Source organism: Ptychodera flava, chromosome 11, assembly GCF_041260155.1.
Source record: "Ptychodera flava strain L36383 chromosome 11, AS_Pfla_20210202, whole genome shotgun sequence".
NCBI classification, from domain to species: domain Eukaryota; kingdom Metazoa; phylum Hemichordata; class Enteropneusta; family Ptychoderidae; genus Ptychodera; species Ptychodera flava.
The window spans coordinates 21,058,100-21,077,483 of NC_091938.1; the positions used below are offsets into that span (position 1 = coordinate 21,058,100).

General features: G+C 38.6%; 2 protein-coding genes across 8 annotated transcripts in view; one reads left to right on the plus strand and one right to left on the minus strand.

Annotated features, from left to right (window-relative positions):
- Positions 1-19,384, plus strand: part of LOC139143798 (multiple epidermal growth factor-like domains protein 6) — a 435,859-nt gene that overhangs the window by 367,753 nt on the left and 48,722 nt on the right. The gene's annotated exons all lie outside the window — the stretch shown is intronic.
- LOC139143793 (acetylcholinesterase collagenic tail peptide-like) overlaps positions 1-19,384 on the minus strand; it is a 41,631-nt gene that overhangs the window by 7,021 nt on the left and 15,226 nt on the right. For 4 of the 7 annotated variants that reach the window (XM_070714349.1, XM_070714352.1, XM_070714350.1 and 1 more), the window contains exons 3-7: positions 8,513-8,598; positions 5,530-5,623; positions 4,865-5,121; positions 3,241-3,354; positions 394-474 (exon numbers count right to left, since the gene is read on the minus strand). In XM_070714349.1, the coding sequence (XP_070570450.1) occupies positions 394-474; positions 3,241-3,354; positions 4,865-5,121; positions 5,530-5,623; positions 8,513-8,598 (632 nt within the window). Of the gene's footprint in view, positions 1-393; positions 475-2,454; positions 2,482-3,240; positions 3,355-4,864; positions 5,122-5,529; positions 5,624-8,512; positions 8,599-19,384 lie in introns of all 7 variants that reach the window. The other 3 variants (XM_070714347.1, XM_070714348.1, XM_070714351.1) reach the window with 1 other exon arrangement.

Consider the following 19,384-nt stretch of genomic DNA (forward strand, 5'->3'; position numbering starts at 1 on the left):
CGTACGTACGTACTGCGTACATACATACATACATACATACATACATACATACATACATACATACATACATACATACATACATGCATCAGCACGCACGCACGCACGCACGCACACACACACACACACATACACACACACACATACATACATACATACATACATACATACATACATACATACATACATACATACATACATACATACATACACACATACACACATACATACATACATACATAAAACTGAGATAACTCTGACACGTTTGTCACGCCTGGTTAAAATTCGATGATAAAATTCCTGTGCACCGAGTAATACGATTGTTATCGCTTGCAATAAGCAAATGCCGGCTTGACATGGAATCATCATTGATAACCCGTGACAATTTGAACTTACGTTCATGCCAGGAAGTCCCGGTATTCCATCTGTTCCGTTTCTTCCAGGAATACCGCCTTCACCAGGCATTCCCGGAGGACCCTATCGATGAGGTAAAGAGTGGATATTTAGACTTCTGGCCTCCTTGGTAGAACTGAATGTCAATTAATCAGACACTTCAAAATTTAAATTTACATTAATGACTATATACACATAAATAACTTACAAAGAGTTCCTGTAGATACAAATATTAGATTTGTTATTACAAGAGAATATGTTCATAGAAATTATTCGAAGGAATTTGGTTATTGTTGTTAAACTGGCCCCACTTTGGATTACCGTCTGTTTGGTGTTACCAAATAGACAATATCAGTGATGTGCTTTTGGCAAGTTAATGAAACAATATCTGTAACTTTTAATAATATATTCATTTTATTGTTTCTGAAATTACTATATATTTCAAAGTAAACGATGTTGAGATAGAAAGTATTAGCCATGCAAAAATAGTGCAGCCTTTCATGTAATATGCAACGTTATTGTTGGTAAATAAAATTGTTGTCGGGACTAAAATTCCGTTGCAAAAATGAACATGTCACACATACGGATGTACTGACAAATATAACATTTAGCATTTCAACACTGTTTTCCGAATAGAACAAGAATCTGCATTTCGGGGACGGAAGAAAATAGTTGAAAGTAATGAAACATCAGAATTTACAGCCAATAGAGTTTGAATGCATAGATTTGCATTGTCTTATCAGCTTAAGGTAGTATGCGCCTCGAAAGTGAAAGACCTAAACTTTTGCTTAAACTTTCCTCAAAGAATTCTTAAACAATTATCTTTCAAAATCAAGATTACACATTTGGGGTCACCGTGCAAATTTTGGCACCAGAGACACAAATCACCCAAGCTTTACCGAGATTTGAAATTCAAAATGGCCGCCATCCCTGTGTTAACTCTATAGAGAAAAATAAAATTTTCGAATTTCAAAAAACCGAGACGGTGAAAAGTTTTCTCACACCAAGAGCTTTAAAATGAACCCCCGCAAGTGGTAGATCAGAAAAGAATTGTAAAAGTTTGAGAGTCTGAATATCTGTCCTTGAGGCGCATTCCACCTTAAGTAAAAGTTTGTATGACCTAATAAACGCAGTAAAATAAGACGTTACATAAAAAAATCGAACAAGACAATACATGGGCGTTTAGGTCTTTGTAAAAATCTTCTGCTGTGAAGAGCTAAAAGAATATTGGCGATATTCTTCTATTTTGTTTCGAATGGACCTGATGAGACTGATATGGCGCCGACTCTTGAGTTCGGGTAGAAATATCGTATCTACAGTTAACTAGAGGATTTAAATTAGGTGTATGGAATATCGTTTACTCCTGTGGGTTAAATTAGGTGTATGGAATTTCGTTTACTCCTGTTTAGAACATGTTTCATCAAATCTATAACTTGATTACAGGTGAAATAGTTGAGAATTGTTATCAGAAAAATGAAAAAAATACAACGATTCGCACGCATGGGTTAGTGGAACAAAGAACATCAAAGTTTAAAACTTAACTTTTAAAATACATGACAACTTGGGTGTTATTATTTACATAAAATGTACTAAAAGGGCAGTAGCTGTAACTTTTGATATTTTTTTCTCTTCTTTCTTTCGTAGGTCAACTGCAAGTTTTTGTGATACTCATCAAAGCTTGTTGGGAAAACCCCCACTTTTAGCTTGTCAAACCAGCGGCTATTAGCGTAAAATGCACTGTTCTTGTTTACATTGAATTATAGTCCGGACCAGATTCACTTGTCAATAATCAAAATGCAGTCTATGAGCATGCATAGATTCAGATGACAAGCTGAATACTGTGTATTTGGGAGTAGTGTATTTTGGGAGTGTTACAAGTAACTGTCATTCGCATTTAAAACAAAAACAGTGAAAATAATCATAAATAATTACAGCTACTGGCTCTTTCAGTATAGATTCATTATCTGGTATGTTTCCTTGTTACTTCTTTACATGTCAGAAGATTTTAGACGATATTGAGATAAATTTGTAGGTGAGATGACTAAACAGACGCATACTACTAACCACATTCCCTTTCTTTCCACGTCTACCCTGCAATGGAAACCACAAAGTTTGAATTCATCCGAATCCGAATCTGAATTCAAAAATAAGAAGGCCGAATGGCATAGAGAAAGCATGCGCCTTCTGCTCATGTCTGTCGAGCAAGCCCGATTCGTTTAATGAATTAAACTGAGATTCCTCTGACGTCAGTGTAGGGACGGCATTAGATTGTAGTGTGTGGTAATTTTTTTCCCTTTGACTATAGTCACGACATTTTCATGAACTTTTCGAAGCAAAACAATTGATCTGTGACTCATAAAAATGCGTCTCATTTATTGTATGATGACTAAGAAACAAGTACAGTATGATTGGCATTTATGAAATTTGACATGACATGGAAATAAGTTAAGTACCCTTTACAACGAGTGGATGAAAATCGACCATTAACGTTTGCAGTGCAAAAATCTGTAGCATTCAAAGCGAAATAATGACCGTACTCCTTTGGTTAAAATGAGCTTGTGCTTTGCGGCATCAGACAGGCATATATTTAGTATCAAGAGCATACACGATTTGTTTTCCATAAGCAGACTTGTCGACAAACACGCTTGCGCATGGATACACGTCACTGCAAATATTCGACTGAGGCAATATCGCCAACTTGCAGCCCGGCCACGGATCTGCATATCGTCAGCAGTCAACAAGATCATATCATGAGTCATCTTCAAATCCTAAAACATCCAAACTCGCTAAAATATTTCAAATTTAATGTGTTTTTTTTATAGAAATGGAGATATTTCACCGAATACGTACCTTTTTGCCTTCGGGTCCCTTTGGACCAGGTGGCCCCGGCGGCCCAACTTTACCGGGCGGTCCTGGTTTGGGCTCACACGGTGAGTTACAGCCTGGTATTTGATTGTTTTGCTCCTTAAAAAAAACCCACAGACACATACAGAAAATAGTTGTGGACATGATTCCCCACTGATGTGATGTCGATTAAAAATAGGATCCTGGTGACATTATAAAGCAAAAGTATTCTGAGCGCTTACGCGTCATTGAACGTTTTAAGTTTACAATAATTCCTAACGGTAAGGTCATTGACCCATTAAAGGTAGAATACGCTTCGGGGACAGATAGTCGGACTCCAAACTTTTACAATATCCTTATGGACTACCACTTGGTGGGGCTCATCTTGAAGCTTATGGGGTAAAATGAAATTTTCACCGGCTTTGTTTTGTGAAAATCTGGGATTTTATTTTCCCCATAGAGTCAACACAGGGATGGTGGCCATTTTGAATTTCAAATATCGGTAAATAGTGGTTCATTTGTTTCTCTATAGTACGAAAATTTGCAAGATGACCCCCGATTTTCATTCTTGATTTTGAAATAGAATGGTTAAAGTTTCACTGAGGAAAGTTTTGAGCAAAACTTTAATCTTTGAATTTCTAGGCGCGAACTACCTTAATGCTCAAAACCTTTTGTGTTTACTTCACGCTACGTTGGACCAGACTAAAACGTTTAAATTCTCTTTAATCTCCAGGAAACTATTAATTTTGTTTGCGGCATAGACATATGGTGTTTATTTTATAGAGTGGGTGAAATATTGTAGCGTCAACGTTACGTGAATAAACCCACATGGACTCAACCTTCGTGAACAGTGGCACGTATATGTTTGTGATGTCACCGTCGGCTGATTGCATGCACAGACAGTGACTTGACCAGTAATTACAAACCGACTTGCGGTCTGGCTAGAAACGTTGCTCAAAACTCGGACGATGACAGATACTTTGCGAAACTAGACTACTGGTATCGCCCTCAACCTTACCGTTACGGTAAGGAAAGGGGTATGGGCTAGAACCATATCGTATGAAGTGTTTCGTGAGGGTGAGAATACCTGTATTTTGTCAGTTTTGTTCTGTTAGTAGATCACGGAAACTCTGCATGTCCCTTAAATTTGTTTTATAACAAAAATTTGTCATATATAAACTATTAAACTTGCCAACATAATGCGCAGTGCATAATACTATTGTTGACAAATGAATTCTACTCTGGACCATATAATTAAGTCATGAACACTAATATTGGACATGGCACATACACAGGCAGTATAGACGAAATGAACACTGAGAAACTTCAACATGGTTTTGAGGGGTTGAAAAATATACTGCATTTAAATATAACCCTGCCACAGACAAACGAAAATGGGAAAAGTATGTTTTTTTTTCTTTGAAATTTTTATTTATTTATTTATATAAACATAAAACAATTGACAAAAACACGGTTTTCCTCCTCTTCTGTTTTATGGAAAGTATGTTAAAACTTTCAACTCGTGGGGTTTTAAAGACAAGTAAATTTCAGGCCCAAAAAGGGCTTGTAAAAGTAATTTCGAGTGATATATGAAAAACTTCATTAAAATTTTGAAGCGAATAATACTTACACACGGAGCTGATGAAGGAGGACACTCCGTTGAATTCTCATCCGGCACTTCTGGAATTTTATTATTCTGCGTGTTATTGTACAACAGCGCCATCATCGACGGCGGAGGGGGAGGAATCATCGGAGGAGGAGGTAACCTCAGAATAATCCTTGTCGGCGACGACGCAACAGCGAGGTCTCCGGAGCTCGCCGATGACGTCACTGCCTCTAATGTCGGTATAGTGTCCCCTCTTGCTCTTTCATCATTCATGGCCCTTTCTGTGTTAAGAAACATTACTTTAACTTCTACATCAATTCAAGCTGTCTTTTAGCGATTTCAAGAATCTTAAATAATCGGGTAGTTTTTCCAAGAACTTACATTTGATTAAGCTTATTTGATTTCTTTAGACTACAATTACTATTTTGCTTCTTTAATCCGCTTCGATTGAGGAAAAGAAAAGGTATTTCAGTCTCTTGTAATGTGCCGATATAAATTCTCCTCCTGGTTTCCAATAATAAGACATCAGTTTTACTGTACACATTATTACCGTTTACAATAATATAATACAGTCATTATTCTGGTGAATGTGTCTCAAATTACATACTGATGTTCAGTGTTAAATTAATTTCCCAATGCCAACCCTCATTTTAAAGAATGCACATCGCCAGTTAATTCGATGTACTCACCAACACATTCCGGACAGCATTCGTTTGGTCGTTTAATTGTTAAAGCACACGATATCTTTGGGCAATACTTTAGTTTACACGTCACCTTGCCTTCCTACAAACAAAATCCAAAACATTTCAGATGACTGCATCGAAGTGATGTCGTGCGACATGATGCGTATTAAATATTCACCACAATAATCAATATCAAAAAAGGATGACAACAAATAAGGTAGCTACACAAAAAAGACACTTTCAGTTTTTTATTTTTTTTCTCAGTAATAGAAGTCCTAAACCCAATGAAGTATATATTTTCTGAAAGCCGTGATTTTGGGAAATCCGACTGTGCACAGTAAGAAGTCATTATTTGCATAATAGTCATGTGACAAGCGTTTTGTTGAACCTTGAAAAACGCTTGTCACGTGACTATTATGTCTGTGCACGGTCGGATTTCCATTAGAGATTTCAGAAAATATATAAGCTTACTTTATTGGGGTTTGGGACTTCTATAATTGAAAAAAAACATAAAAGTCTGAAAGTGTCTATTTTGTACGTGGGATCCTTCAATGCAAAGTAGATCTTGCTGTGGCTCCAATTTATGCACACTCAGTAACCAACACAGCACAGGTTCACTCTGTCGAAATCACAATCCAGTGTGCTTTATTTACATCACCACGACATAGCTGCATCAGAAGTTTATGGAGCGTGAAATTGAATCATTGCAAAAAAGAACACAAATTCGCTGATATCCAGGCACAAAATTTCCGTGATTGAAATTGCAAGCAATTCTTGCTGAAGGTGGTTTGTTAGTTCGGATCTTGTCATTTCTCGATTCACAATAACTTTTTTCGCCGAGAGAAAGTTCTCTCTCTAAGGACCGTTCAGTTTTTACGGCCGGGGGCCCGGCAAAATCCAGGGGGGGGGGTCATCGTAATTTTGGAATCCGCGAAGGGGGGTCATCACGTTTTCACTGGTAGGAAAGGGGGGTCACCACATTTTCAAAAACATAATACCTACAATAAAGTTCACTTTATGCCATGGCCATGATCGACCCTCTTTACCGGCGGGCCGCCTTCGGCGGCCCACTACAATAAATATACTTTATGTATTACCCATGACCCTCTTAACGGGCAGACGCCTTTGGCGGCCCACTCCAATTAGGTTTACTTCATGCAATGGCCATGATCGACCCTCTTTACCGGCGGGCCGCCTGCGGCGGCCCACTACAATAAATTGACTTTATTGTAATACCCCATGACAATCTTAACGGCCGGACGCCTTCAGCGGCCCTGTTCAGTAAAGTTTACTTCGTGCAATGGCCATGATCGACCCTCTTTTTACCAGCGGGCCACCTTTGGTTGCCCACTAGAATAAAGTTGACTTTACGAAATGGCCCATGACCCTCTTAACCGGAGGGCTGCCTTTGGCGAACCACACCAATAAAGTTTACTTTATACAATGTCATGGACATAAGTTGTCTATGGAAATGGAGTTAAAAATTGCTACAGTCGTCCAAAGTAACAGACGTTTGCATGGATGTGGCTGAGAAGTTTGTGCACTGGCATCTCTGCTACATGAATAAAGTGCGCCGCGTACCGGAGTTCAAATCCAAACCGTGCGGGTAAATTTGACATATGGGTTTTGGTTATTTTTCAGCGGGGGGGGGGGGGGGGGGGTCGTCAATTTTTTCGTCTGACAAAGGGTGGTCATCATTTTTTTCGCGAAAAATGCAGGGGGGTCTATATTTTTTGAACACCGGCGAGAAGATTTTGCCGCCCCCCCCCCAGGCCGTAAAAACTGAACAGTCCCTAAAAGGTCTTTCAAATTGACAAAAATCTACATTGTGGCTAACAACTGTAAAAGAGGTGGCATTTTTGTTTTTTAAACGTGTACCAAAAGACTAACACGAAAAATAGTAAGTCTTGCGTTGCATAGATCAGGGTAAATTCATTAATATTTTGTCCATAGCGGTCCAAATTCTTCCTCGTTACGCTAATAGCAGCAATAACACCGTAATTTTAGATTATCAGGAGAGTCTACGGACGTCCTTACCGACAGGAATGATTGCTATCTTTCCTTTTCGAGCGACAAAATCCTTTGATTCAAGGTATTATTAAAACCGTTTTCGTGGCATGAAACATCATTTATTTATTTATTTATTTGTTTACACTTTTATTGAGCTGCTGAGTTACCATACAATACTAATTTTCATCGGGCTCATGTAAAAAAATGGATAACTACAAATCACAAATACGGACAAGAAGAGAACAAGTACAGGGAAATACGTGTAGTCTTTCAAGTCACATTTGGAAAGTGTATAGACTTATCGATCTTTCATCTTCAGAGTCTAATTCAGTTTTTTAGAGCGCGCGGAGATCACGCTTTCCAAAACACTTTAGGTTGGCAATGAACTTCAGATTATCATTGTAATATGTACCTTCGTGTTCGAGTACGAATTTCAATGTGTAAGTAGAAGACGATCTTGTTTGTATTGTCAGCACATGAGAGACTGTTGATAAAATATCAAAATAATACCACGACAAGCAAGTCTCTCCCCATAGGTGGATGACTACCAGTATATTCAGAATAACAGACCACCGACTTTGAATGTCAGCTGTTTCAATCTTCTACAGTTTTCTCAGCTTTGATGACAGGATGGTAAAATACGGAAATTTGCTCGGATGATCTCTGAAATATGTCCGCAAATCGTACGTTAGCACTTTTTGTACTGCGACGTCAACTAGAGACGATAAACGAGACGGCGAATCTCACACGGGCGTGTTATACGGTTGGTGAATTTTGACGATGATTAAATATCTTTGTCTCACTCGTTTCAATCTTCTACATAAGTCGAGCAGTGTCACTGTCTCAGATTTGCGTCAAAAAGTATAAAAACATCAGGCATGTAGTTTAGAAGGTCCTTAATGGCAGCGGGTGGGGGGGGAGGTATTCTAATTCAATTATTAAACACCGTTGATGATTAATTATAGGATTTTCAGCTTACCTTGCATACACATATTGCACATGGGTCTTCATCCGCTGTAAATTCTCCATTATTTGGAATTGCTTTCTCTCCATGGAAACAAGTACCTGAAATCGAAGAAAGAAAAGGTTTGCCCATTATAGCATAAACCGTCAAACTTACATGTAGAATATTCGTTTTTGATAATATATATATAATCGATTGATTCAATAAGTTGTGACCTTTTCATCAACCTACAGATATGTTATTCTGTTATTCATTTGTTATTGCACAATGTATGAATTTTTACATCTTAAAAGTTCTGAGCCAAATGTTGCCACCTGCGAGAGAGATTTGAGGAAAAAAAGGCCCTATAGCGCTCTTTATTCGCCCCTCTACTGTTTATTTGAAGAATAATTGAACAATAAATCACATCAACAACTGGTATACGACGAGACTTTGACCAGCTCACGTCATGTTGCACGAGCGATAGCTACCAGAACGGTATATTGCAATTCTGGCGTGAAACGTCAAAAAAGGAATATTTCTCTAGCTCAGAGCTAGCGCGTGTTCCAACCGTGTAATATCACGAATATAGCACGGTTATTTTCACGCCTCAACCAATCAGATCGTTGCTTTTGCGCCAACGATATAAAGGTATGGTATAATAGGTGATATAATGTGTGTATATAGGTGATATAATCTTCCAGCTCGCCATACTCTTGTAACATGGGGTCTTTTCACCGTTTCTTTTCACGAACTGCCTTCGAGTCTGTTATATGGCCGAATGAGGGTCTACTTTATTCAAAACCCCACAAAAACAGAGGCAATCATATAATTTGGACAGGCAAGTAATCAAAGCACCGAAACACGGCAAACTCTTTTATTGATGCATAACATATTGACAAGCCGTGAATCTGTAGTTTGAGAGGATGGCACTGTATAAGGAGTGGGTCCATTTTTCCAGACCAAAAGTTTGTGCAGCGGGAGCAAGCATCTGTCAATTTTGTCTCCCGCCAATGGACAAATATCGAAAACGTATACCACAAGATTTGTCATAGTGTCAATATTAAAGCAATCATTATTTTGGATATCGCCAATAACTAATAGTCGTCATCAAAGAGGTTTGTTGAGATAACTTACTGGACTGCAAATCAGTGACAGATAGAAGTAATTAAATCCCATAAAGCGATGACGTAGTCATCTTGCAGTATCTAATGATAGATGTTCACAGCTGCGGTCGCCCGTTCACTTGACGGCGTAACAGTGCAGGCCGCCGTTGGAGGTAAAACGTGAAGGCCGTGAAAAAAACACCATCGGATTTTTGCGAGTGTTGCGTTTCGCAAACCCATCCGAAGACTCCAGTTGGCATGTCCAACTTGCAATGTTTTCAATCATAACATAAACTAACGATGTCATCTTCTCATCAAGTCATGGCCAGAAACGGTTTGACTCGATCAGAGAGTTGTTTTACCTCCAAGTCTACATCTCAAAAAGAAATTATAGAACATACACCTTTACTGTAAGACTTAGCACGATTGATCTTCTCGGCCAATGTGTGTACGAATAGCGATTCAGTGATCAGTCTCCCCGTTCTGGATTGAACCCTTTCACCCCCAGTTCCCTGTGTACAGGTCCAACTTTACCATAGAAAACAATGGATTTGGGACAAACCATGGTGGTGAAAGGGTTAAACAAACCAATTCATATTACACTAGATTAAGTATTTCACGTCTGGACCGTATAAATATCACAAGGATTAAATTAGTGTTTCCAAAGGTCAACCACATCCATATGATATAAATATTCGACATGTACGTCATTCATGACTTAAACATAATAAATTCAACACTTTTTGCGATGCTTTATAATATTGACACCACCTGGGGAAAATTGACTCAATCAATTACTTTCTTAAAATTATAGATTCCAGATGATAACCTTGGCTGCGAATGAGGCGACAAACACATAAATTGCATCGGCGAGAATGTTGGCTTATAACATTTCGTGCAGTTATGATATTCATATCTGAAAACTTTTCAGCATCATAAGTAATAGAATGGAGTTCACAGCGCTTCAGTGAAGATTATCGTTTTCAATCGAGATCTTTGCGAGAAGGATAAGTGGAGTGCAGAGATTGAGAGAAAGTAGGGTAACGGCATGCAGAATCACAGAACAAAACTTGTTTGTGCATGATTAAATTAGCTTAATTGAATAGACAGCATAGAATTTCTCATATGAATATGCAAATTCTACTTGCACGTAAAAATGTGTTCCCCAGACTGAGTTGTAACTCTCAGAGCCATGATTAAACACAGTTTAGAATTAGACAGACGCTAGTAAGCATTAATAACTTGAAGAACCCGTGAAATGCCATGTTTGACCCCCGGGAAACTAATATCTCCATGTAATGCGTGTGTTTTGAAGTGAAGCTGTGTGTTCTAATATTGAGAGAAAATCGTAAACGTTTATACTACAAGGGTTCATTATGATTCAAACCTTTCTGATATTAAAACGATTCTATCAATTTTACGTTTAACGTCGCCTGTCGATATTACGGAGGTCGCACATTTTCAAGCCGAGATTAAATTGCCCATAGTGTTATTCCAAGGCCAGGAGATCAAATCAATTTTTCAATCTTATCATGGTGGATGTGTCACAGATATTGAGAGCGAGGTTTTGGGAATCAGTCTCGCAAGTGTTTCTGGCCTCTTAATTAGGTTACTCAACCTTTTGACGTCACAATCCCGCTCTGATTGATGACTATCGCGGATATTAACGAATTTTTGAGTTGTGGAATTGTTTCATGTACATTTTAGAAAGGTCGCCAGTTTAAAGTGATAGAGGAAGTCGCGTCCGGCCAGGGTTGACGGCTGCAATAGCGATAGATCACCAGCGCGCTTTCTTGTGATCATGGCAAATTAAATTTGGAGGGTGGGATGTCGGCTGAAATCGCGATTTGATACTGAAAATGTGTGTTGAAACCCTGTGACATAGTTAAATGTAAAACCTATAGAATGTGCCTTGTCGAGAAGCTCAAGTTCGTGCGTTGCAGCCTTGGGCTCCAAGAGTCTTGAACTCACCTTGGAATACCGAATGTCAAATTATGCGGTCACACACCCAACGAAATGTGACCCATCCTTCGAAATTTATTGCGACTACCTGGCATCGACACAATTATTTCGATACATTGAGCAAGCGGGGCGGCAACTGTTTAAACCGACCTCGCCCAAGGCAATGGGAGAAATCCTCGAGCGCGAAGATTATAAGTTCAATTCGGTCACCTCGAATGGTGAGATGTTTGTCGACTGGAACGACTATGTTTGGGTCGGTATTCCGTCGGCAGGAAAACTGTCTGCGGCCGATCAAAAGACCGGCGATACAAATAGGAAGGCATTGGGAAGGTTTAACCCTTTCACCACCATGGTTTGTCCCAAATCCATTGTTTTCTATGGTAAAGTTGGACCTGTATACAGGGAACTGGGGGTGAAAGGGTTAATCATTTTAGAGCTACTTTCGCTGTAATTTTTATGTAGTGTCTAGATTGTAGTATTTTGAAATAAACTTTCTCGTGCAACATCTAAATCCCGGCGAAGTGCCTTGTATGTAACTTGTCAATACAGAGTGTATGTGTGTATAGGTGTCGGATGGTAAATGAAGTTTACTGAGAGTCCTGACAACGAATATCACTGACCGCAAACTGATCACAACTGTTCTGACATGGCTAATACTGTATGTATCGAGTATTTTAACTAACATTACGGAAGAGAATATAGAATGTCAAATCCTTTCCGGAACAAAATTTATGAAAACTTCGTCAAAAGTGACAGCTATATTGCCCCTTTCATATTGAAAAAATCTGTCATGGTATTTTCTTGATACCGTCGGTATAACCGAATTTCAGTAGCCATGAAAATGAAATCTACACACGAACCTTAGGTTTCTTGAATTAAAATAATATAATGAGCTTATAAAGGAAATCCAAACTCAGCTAGCGATTATTTAACGTTGTCATGGATTATGTTCTGCTTCTTAGGCTTGACGATCTTAACGCGATGGTCATTCAATTAAACAAACAAAAAACAAAAAAACCCCTAAAACCAGAATCATTTTTCAAATTATGGGAGAGCTTTTATGTCGAAGAAATCTTGGCAGCCTTTTAAGTGATGTACTGTGTATTTATAAAAAAGCACAGGATTGCTCCAATTTAAGAAATTAATGTATAGTTATGATACTGTGTAAAGATGTTTCTGTAGATAGTGACGTTGCTGATATCTTCTAATGACTCTTTAACTCCTTAATTTAAGGATTCGTTCAATTTGCATGCGGTATTGGGTTTAAAACGTTTGATGAGATTGTCTAATCTGCCCCCACGTGTCACTTACTGTCGACCTCTATTAATGATAGATTTCAAATTGCTACCGGTAAAAAGGTTTTCTTATCTTACAATCAGAGTAATTGCACTTACATCATTCCCTAAACGGCATTAAAAGGGCTTTCAGAAAGACTGAACGCCGTAAAGGTACGGGTTAGATACCAACACGAGTGGAAACTACACCGTGCCTTTGCGAGGTTCGCTTTCAAGTCAAGCACATGCAGTTCCTGTATATAATTGAGAGAATTGGGAGAACCGAGCTGCGTCGTCCATCAAAGTTGTGATCCGTGTATATGCATCACATACGTTAACAATGCCAGTCAATTTTAGGCCATGACAATCCTTGGTCTGTACACAGTCCCTCCACACACGTGTGTGGAGGGACTGTGGTCTGTATATGTTTCCGTTTTCAGAGCGAAAACGTCATTACATCTTCACTGCAACGTTGCGGGGTCTGATTATTTTTATACCTTCATTTATGAGATGATTAAAAAGCTCCACTTAATCATCAGATTTTTCTGAAAGGAAGTTTATTTTTCTTATCCGATAAGAATTTCAATGGAGAACAAACAATTGACAAAGTGTTGGCGAACACTACACACATCCACTAACCCGGGAACCAGACATTGAGATGGCGCCTTCAAGCTTGCCTGTGACTTCAACACAATCTCTTAAAGAAATTTAATTGACAAGAATATGACATTCTTTAGAGTGAAGGCACAGAGTGCGCGTCGCGGACAGTTTATGAACTTGAACTTTGATACTGCTTTCCTGGTCTGCTTCTTGGATGTGTCTGCTCATTTTGAAGCCTGTTGAGTATATGAGGTTTTCACTCTCCTTTTTTTTTTAAAATCTGAAATTCAATTTTGCAAGTAGAGTACAGAGTGTAGAGAGACCATTCTGAATTTCAAATACGCTAAATTATAGATAATTTGTTCCTTAAAGCCAAACATGTGTACTGCGTGTCCTGATTATTTTACTTGATATATTATAAACAGGAACAGTTTTAACTTTCCTTGAGGAAAGATTAAGGCGAGCACAAGTTCTAGAACTGTCTGTTTCGAGAGGCTTACTAAATTAATTTTGCGCCCACTCAAGATCAAATATATCAGTCAATAATCAGAATTGAGTAATTTTACTACTATGATACTGTAATCGATGTATAAGGTTGTGAGATCTCGCAACAAAGCTGGAATACGAGTCGAAGACGGTATGTTGTGTATGAGGTTTCTCGAAGTCTGTATCGTCAATAATGGTGTAAAATACGACTCTCCTAAAAAAGCTCAGGGGTACATTTTACAGAGCGTGTGTGCTACAGAGTTACTGTGCTTATAACAAAGTCTAAAGTGGCAAGTTTGGTCTGTTTTCTAACAGTGCCGATTCAGGAAATACCTGTCATAACTCCAGCAAAATTTTGCTACAAAGCACGGCTTTCACGTTACCTATGCTCTGAAAGTGACGTTTTCACATCTCGTCAGTTTTCCATGAATCGTTCAACGGAATTTAACTTTTACGTGACGTATCCCTCTAAAGGCTTCAATGCCTAGCAGTTGAATAGTCATGATTGATCCACCTTCCCAGAGTCTTTTCTTGTGGTCAGTTAATGAACTCTGGTATTTTAGACTTCATTATAATAATAATAATAATAATATTTTTATTGCTTGCTTGTAAATATAGGATTTACATCACATTTGTGGCAATAAAAGTGTGATACAAAAATAAGTTCAAATTTTCTTCAATAAAGATAAAGTATTACAGTATAATAATATTAGCTAATAATAAATATAACTAGGTATTTCTTTGTTTATATAAAGTAAAAATATAATCTGCAAGTTGTTTATTAAAAGATAACTCTTGTTTTGTTAGTAGAGAAATAAGCTGATTTTCAGTATTGTCGTTTGGGAAATTGATTTTACTGAAAAAGTTCTTTCTTTATTTGAAGATTTTTCTTCTGTTTTTATTGTTTTTCTTTTGTTTGCAAGACACGTCAACGTGTATTGATGCCGTGAAAACTCACTAATATGAGAGATAAAGAGCATTCAGGAACCTTCGCAAAAAATCAAAAATTGGTAAAGCGTCACGCCGTAAAGAGACTCATACCTTTGGACGACGGTGAAAGAGACATGTGGAATACTGATGCTTGAATTTAATTTTCATAAAAACACCTCTCAGGATTAATTTTAAAGTTTAGCCTACCTGACTTGAATAAATTTCCAGCTATAGGTCGGTTTTGTCTTGCAAGTTCAGATACCAACTGAAAACAGCGTGTCAGTAATATTCTCTCAGTGCACCATCTGTACCAACCCATACATTTAGTTATTTAGATGACTTTTTGATTAAAATGCTGATAATCTAAGTACAACTGACGTCATCGGGACGCGATTCAGCCTCAGTGTTGTTATTCTTACCCGACATACGGTAATAGGCGCCGCTGAGATGAACTTTTCTTTTCATTTCTATTCACAAACGTCTTAGAGCGGAGAAATTTCTGAAATTCGACGTTCTCAAAAATGTTCTTTTCAGACTCCCTTTATATAAGTCTATACTGAAAGGTCGACAACATTTTTTCCCTTCGTTTCGACGGGGCTCAAGCCAGCACATTGAAGGACTTCCTCCGCGCGTGGTGACGTCAAAGTGGCCATGCTTAAAGACCGTTTGACGTACAAAGGGTCGTTACACGGTTCATACTTAAACAGCAGGCTAAAAATAGCAAAAATAATAATATATCGAATAGGAGACAGCTGCGCTGGTATAAACATGATCGCTATCTGCGAAGAAGACACTCAAACTGAACAGTAGCCGGCGACAGATTAGAAGGAGTTATTGTGTGGGAAGGTCACGGGGTCAAGCGCTCGGTATCAAACACGGGAACGTTATACTCTGCGTCGCGGACAATCAAAGTAAGTACTGAATGGCTACTGTGAGCCGAACGAACGCGAAACGACGCTACGAATCAGCGACCAGATTACATAGACAAAATGCTTGAAAATAAGCGTAGAAACGCAGAAATTAGTAAATTCGAGCAAGGCACGCCATCATGCTATGTCAGACGGAGATGTGATATTACAGACGAGACTAGAACTTTGAAACGTTATCGATGTAAATATTAGAAATTCGATTCCTATTTTGAAGCATATCCCACAAATCCATAAAAAAGAACACTTTCCTCTCTTCCCCATTCCCATCATTTTCCAGTGGATTTTTTTTTCCAACTTTATCATATCGCACCCGTCGGTATGATGTCGGGAAGGACTATTTTATCGTAAATCGTTTTATGTAAGTAGTATTTATTTTCCAGTGAAATAAAAAAACAACATAATTTGATCTCTGTAGTGAGGATGAATCTATTTAAATTGACTAAATGGTTTTTATGTTTGCCATAGGCTTATTTTGGCAACTCATTAATCGTGATGGCCAGTGTAAATTGTCTGAGTGTGTAATCATAATAGCCTGTCAATCTGAACTGCTGCCTCGATCTAGTAGGACAGTTGACTCCGCATTGTGGAATTACGAAGGTAAAAAATGACGTACAATCGCATGTGTGGTATCGCCTGTTCGGGCAGTGTCACGAAATGACATTTGGAAAAGGTTAGATAAGTTATTGAGCGAACGATAAAATTTGCCACATACAGCGGCGCTCTTTTCTCCGATTACGAATCACGGTGTTGGCTCCGCTTCAGATGTTAATTTGTTGGCGATGAGAAGGCGAGGGGCGTTGTATCGGTGTCCCAGTGGAAGTTGCTCGACATTTCGTATCTATGTAGTACGAGCTGCAGTGGACAGACTAGATCAAACTAAAATGCAGTCTACCTAAGCAATAGATAACCTACTCTTTTTGCAATTTTGCTAGGCAGTGGGTGAATCGTGATTGACGCTACCAGTTGACGTTAACCGCGTCTCAATGTCATCACATGACATTGAGTGATAGCCTTAAGGAGAACAATATAAAAGTCACGGCTGAGCACCCTCCGTGAAATTGTCAAGGCAACGCCCTTGCCACTGACAGCGATACTCGCTCTGGTATTTGATGGCTCGCCGGGATTCCAGTAACGCAGTCGTATTTTCGTTGCCGCCATAAACAGTAAACCCTTGATAATTATAGTAACAAATTCTATTTAAACACGCCAAGACGCTCTGCTTTCAGCCTACATTAAACGGATCACCCAACCTTAAGAGACACGCAAAACAGAAACGATATATCAGGCCAACAGATCACCCGTATTTTCAAAATTAATATTGTATGAGCAGAATTTCTCCAGATTGTCTCGAAATGCCTATTCTCGGTTGAAAATTCGTTCAACAAAGGCCCTCATAGCACATAAGCACGTGATACTTTTATTGTCTCAATGCTGTCTCTCAATTATCGTCGATCATTGAAAAGATCGTACAAATGAAATCATCTAGACTTTCTTCTCGACTTGCCCGATACAGCTGTCGTCAATGGTTACCGAATAAGCAGATGCGGTCAAGTTTACATGCAAATAACACTTCGTACATTGAAAGTGTAACGGTATAGCACAGTCACTCTATGGTAAACGTAATTTTCATAGATTTTTTTTTTTGCTCTTATTGAAATCGTTAAGCGTGTCAAGCACCGTTTTGACATTTCTTAGGTCACTGGCGAAACTCGAGATGTACTATCTTGAGCGATAGGATTTATGCCACCCTGGCAGTCGCTGGAGTGGCCACATTTTTTCTGTAAAAATTGTCGCCAAACTAACCATGGCATGACGTCATTCAGGTTAATTTGTTCAACAGGCTAATTGAAAGAAGCTTCGGGGCATCGACTTGTAATGTGCGTGTAATTGCTGTGACACAGTAATAATGAATTGCTTAGTTGTCTTGATAGATAGCCCTGGTATTAGATATCGTAATCGAACATTTAATGGGTGGCTACGTTACACAATACCACGGTTCTCAACATAGCTCTTGCGGAGTGAGATGTTTCATGGTCTATAACCAGATATCAGAGAGCGGCAATGAAACTAAATGTGATGAAATGGTGTCTTCCCTTTGTCGAGGACCTCAGCACGATTGCAAAGTAGGAGACTAATAAACGGTGGCGTGTATTGTTAGATGACGGTGCGTTTGTTAAAATTTAAAATTTATCGTTCACTTTAGCGCATTCTGTGTTTACAGTGTTAGCGACAACAACAACAACACACAACAACAACAACAATAACAACAACGACAAAACAAATAACGCATTAACTGCAAATGCTAGTAGTCAGTCGAGCAACAGCATTCAGTCGTCCACGTTACTGGCTAAAAGCAGGTACAGGCCTGAACAAAAGTTTTCAATATGACTTTTCACCCACTTTGTGCAAGCAGAAAGAACAGTCTCCTCTTCACCTACGATACAACTTAACTCTCTCCTATAGAAATACATGTAAAATGTCATCTTATATAACAGACAATCTTATAATGAAATGACGCCCACGCTCTTATGTGTACAATACCACAAAAACCTGGCTAAAATACTCTTCATTTGCGTTTTTCATTCTGTTGATTGATTTTTATCTTGCTTGTAATTTTATTTACTTACGTACCACCGAGGAGAAGTAAGTGGGCGTAGTGTTGGCAATTCGATCGCGTATCTTCAACCAATCGCGCGCATGTGTAAGTACTACATAACGCAACTTGAATCAAGATGTAGATGATCAAGAAAAGTGCAACTTCAAAGAGACTCAATCATTTGAAACCTCAACTTCACATTTGAGAATTGTATCATTTTGATATAATTGTCTGATTTTCTTCCGGGGTCGTGTCTTGTGTATTTTACCAGTTGGCTCAAACAGAAGACCTTACCATACCATACAATAAAGAAATCGACTTGACAGCATAATTTGTGCGTGTTTCCTTAATGACGCACGCATGCATGCTCTTTTGTGCTGGTTAAACGACTTGTCGCTTACCAGTCTCAAATTTTGAGTTGAAAGACCTGTTCCCCACGACGGTCTGTATACTGTTACAGGGAAAGCGTTGCGCCCCGCAATCTCTCCTGCATTGTTAGCATGCAATGTTGTGTATATCAAACCGAGGCTCAATGTCCATCTCTATCGCGCCGTACAATCTTAATTCATGGTTAATGTCCATTCAATTATATGTCATGCTCTTACACTCAGTGTACTTAAGTCGACCCCATCAACATTAGGTGTATTCCCAATACGGAGTTTACAAACTGTAACGGAATCCGAATTTGTCACATTGTACTATATCACAGAGTGCATTGACCTTTAGACTAGCTGTTGTAGTCGACCTGAATCCAATTTAAGTCATTTTCGTTTTCGCGAGTTGCAGCTCTTCCTCCGACTAATATCGAATTGAGCGTAGTTCTACTAAATGAGGGCGTTTTAGAGTTACCCTGTATACCAGAGAGACGTTGGAAGAAACTGATGCAAGAACAAAACAGACAAACAAAAACAAACATACAAAAAAACAAAACAAACGCAAACAAATAAACTTTTACAGGTGTTCCTGTGAAAACACCAACCCCATGATTTTGAAAATTGATGAAGTGCTATAAAAAGTGTTTTGAA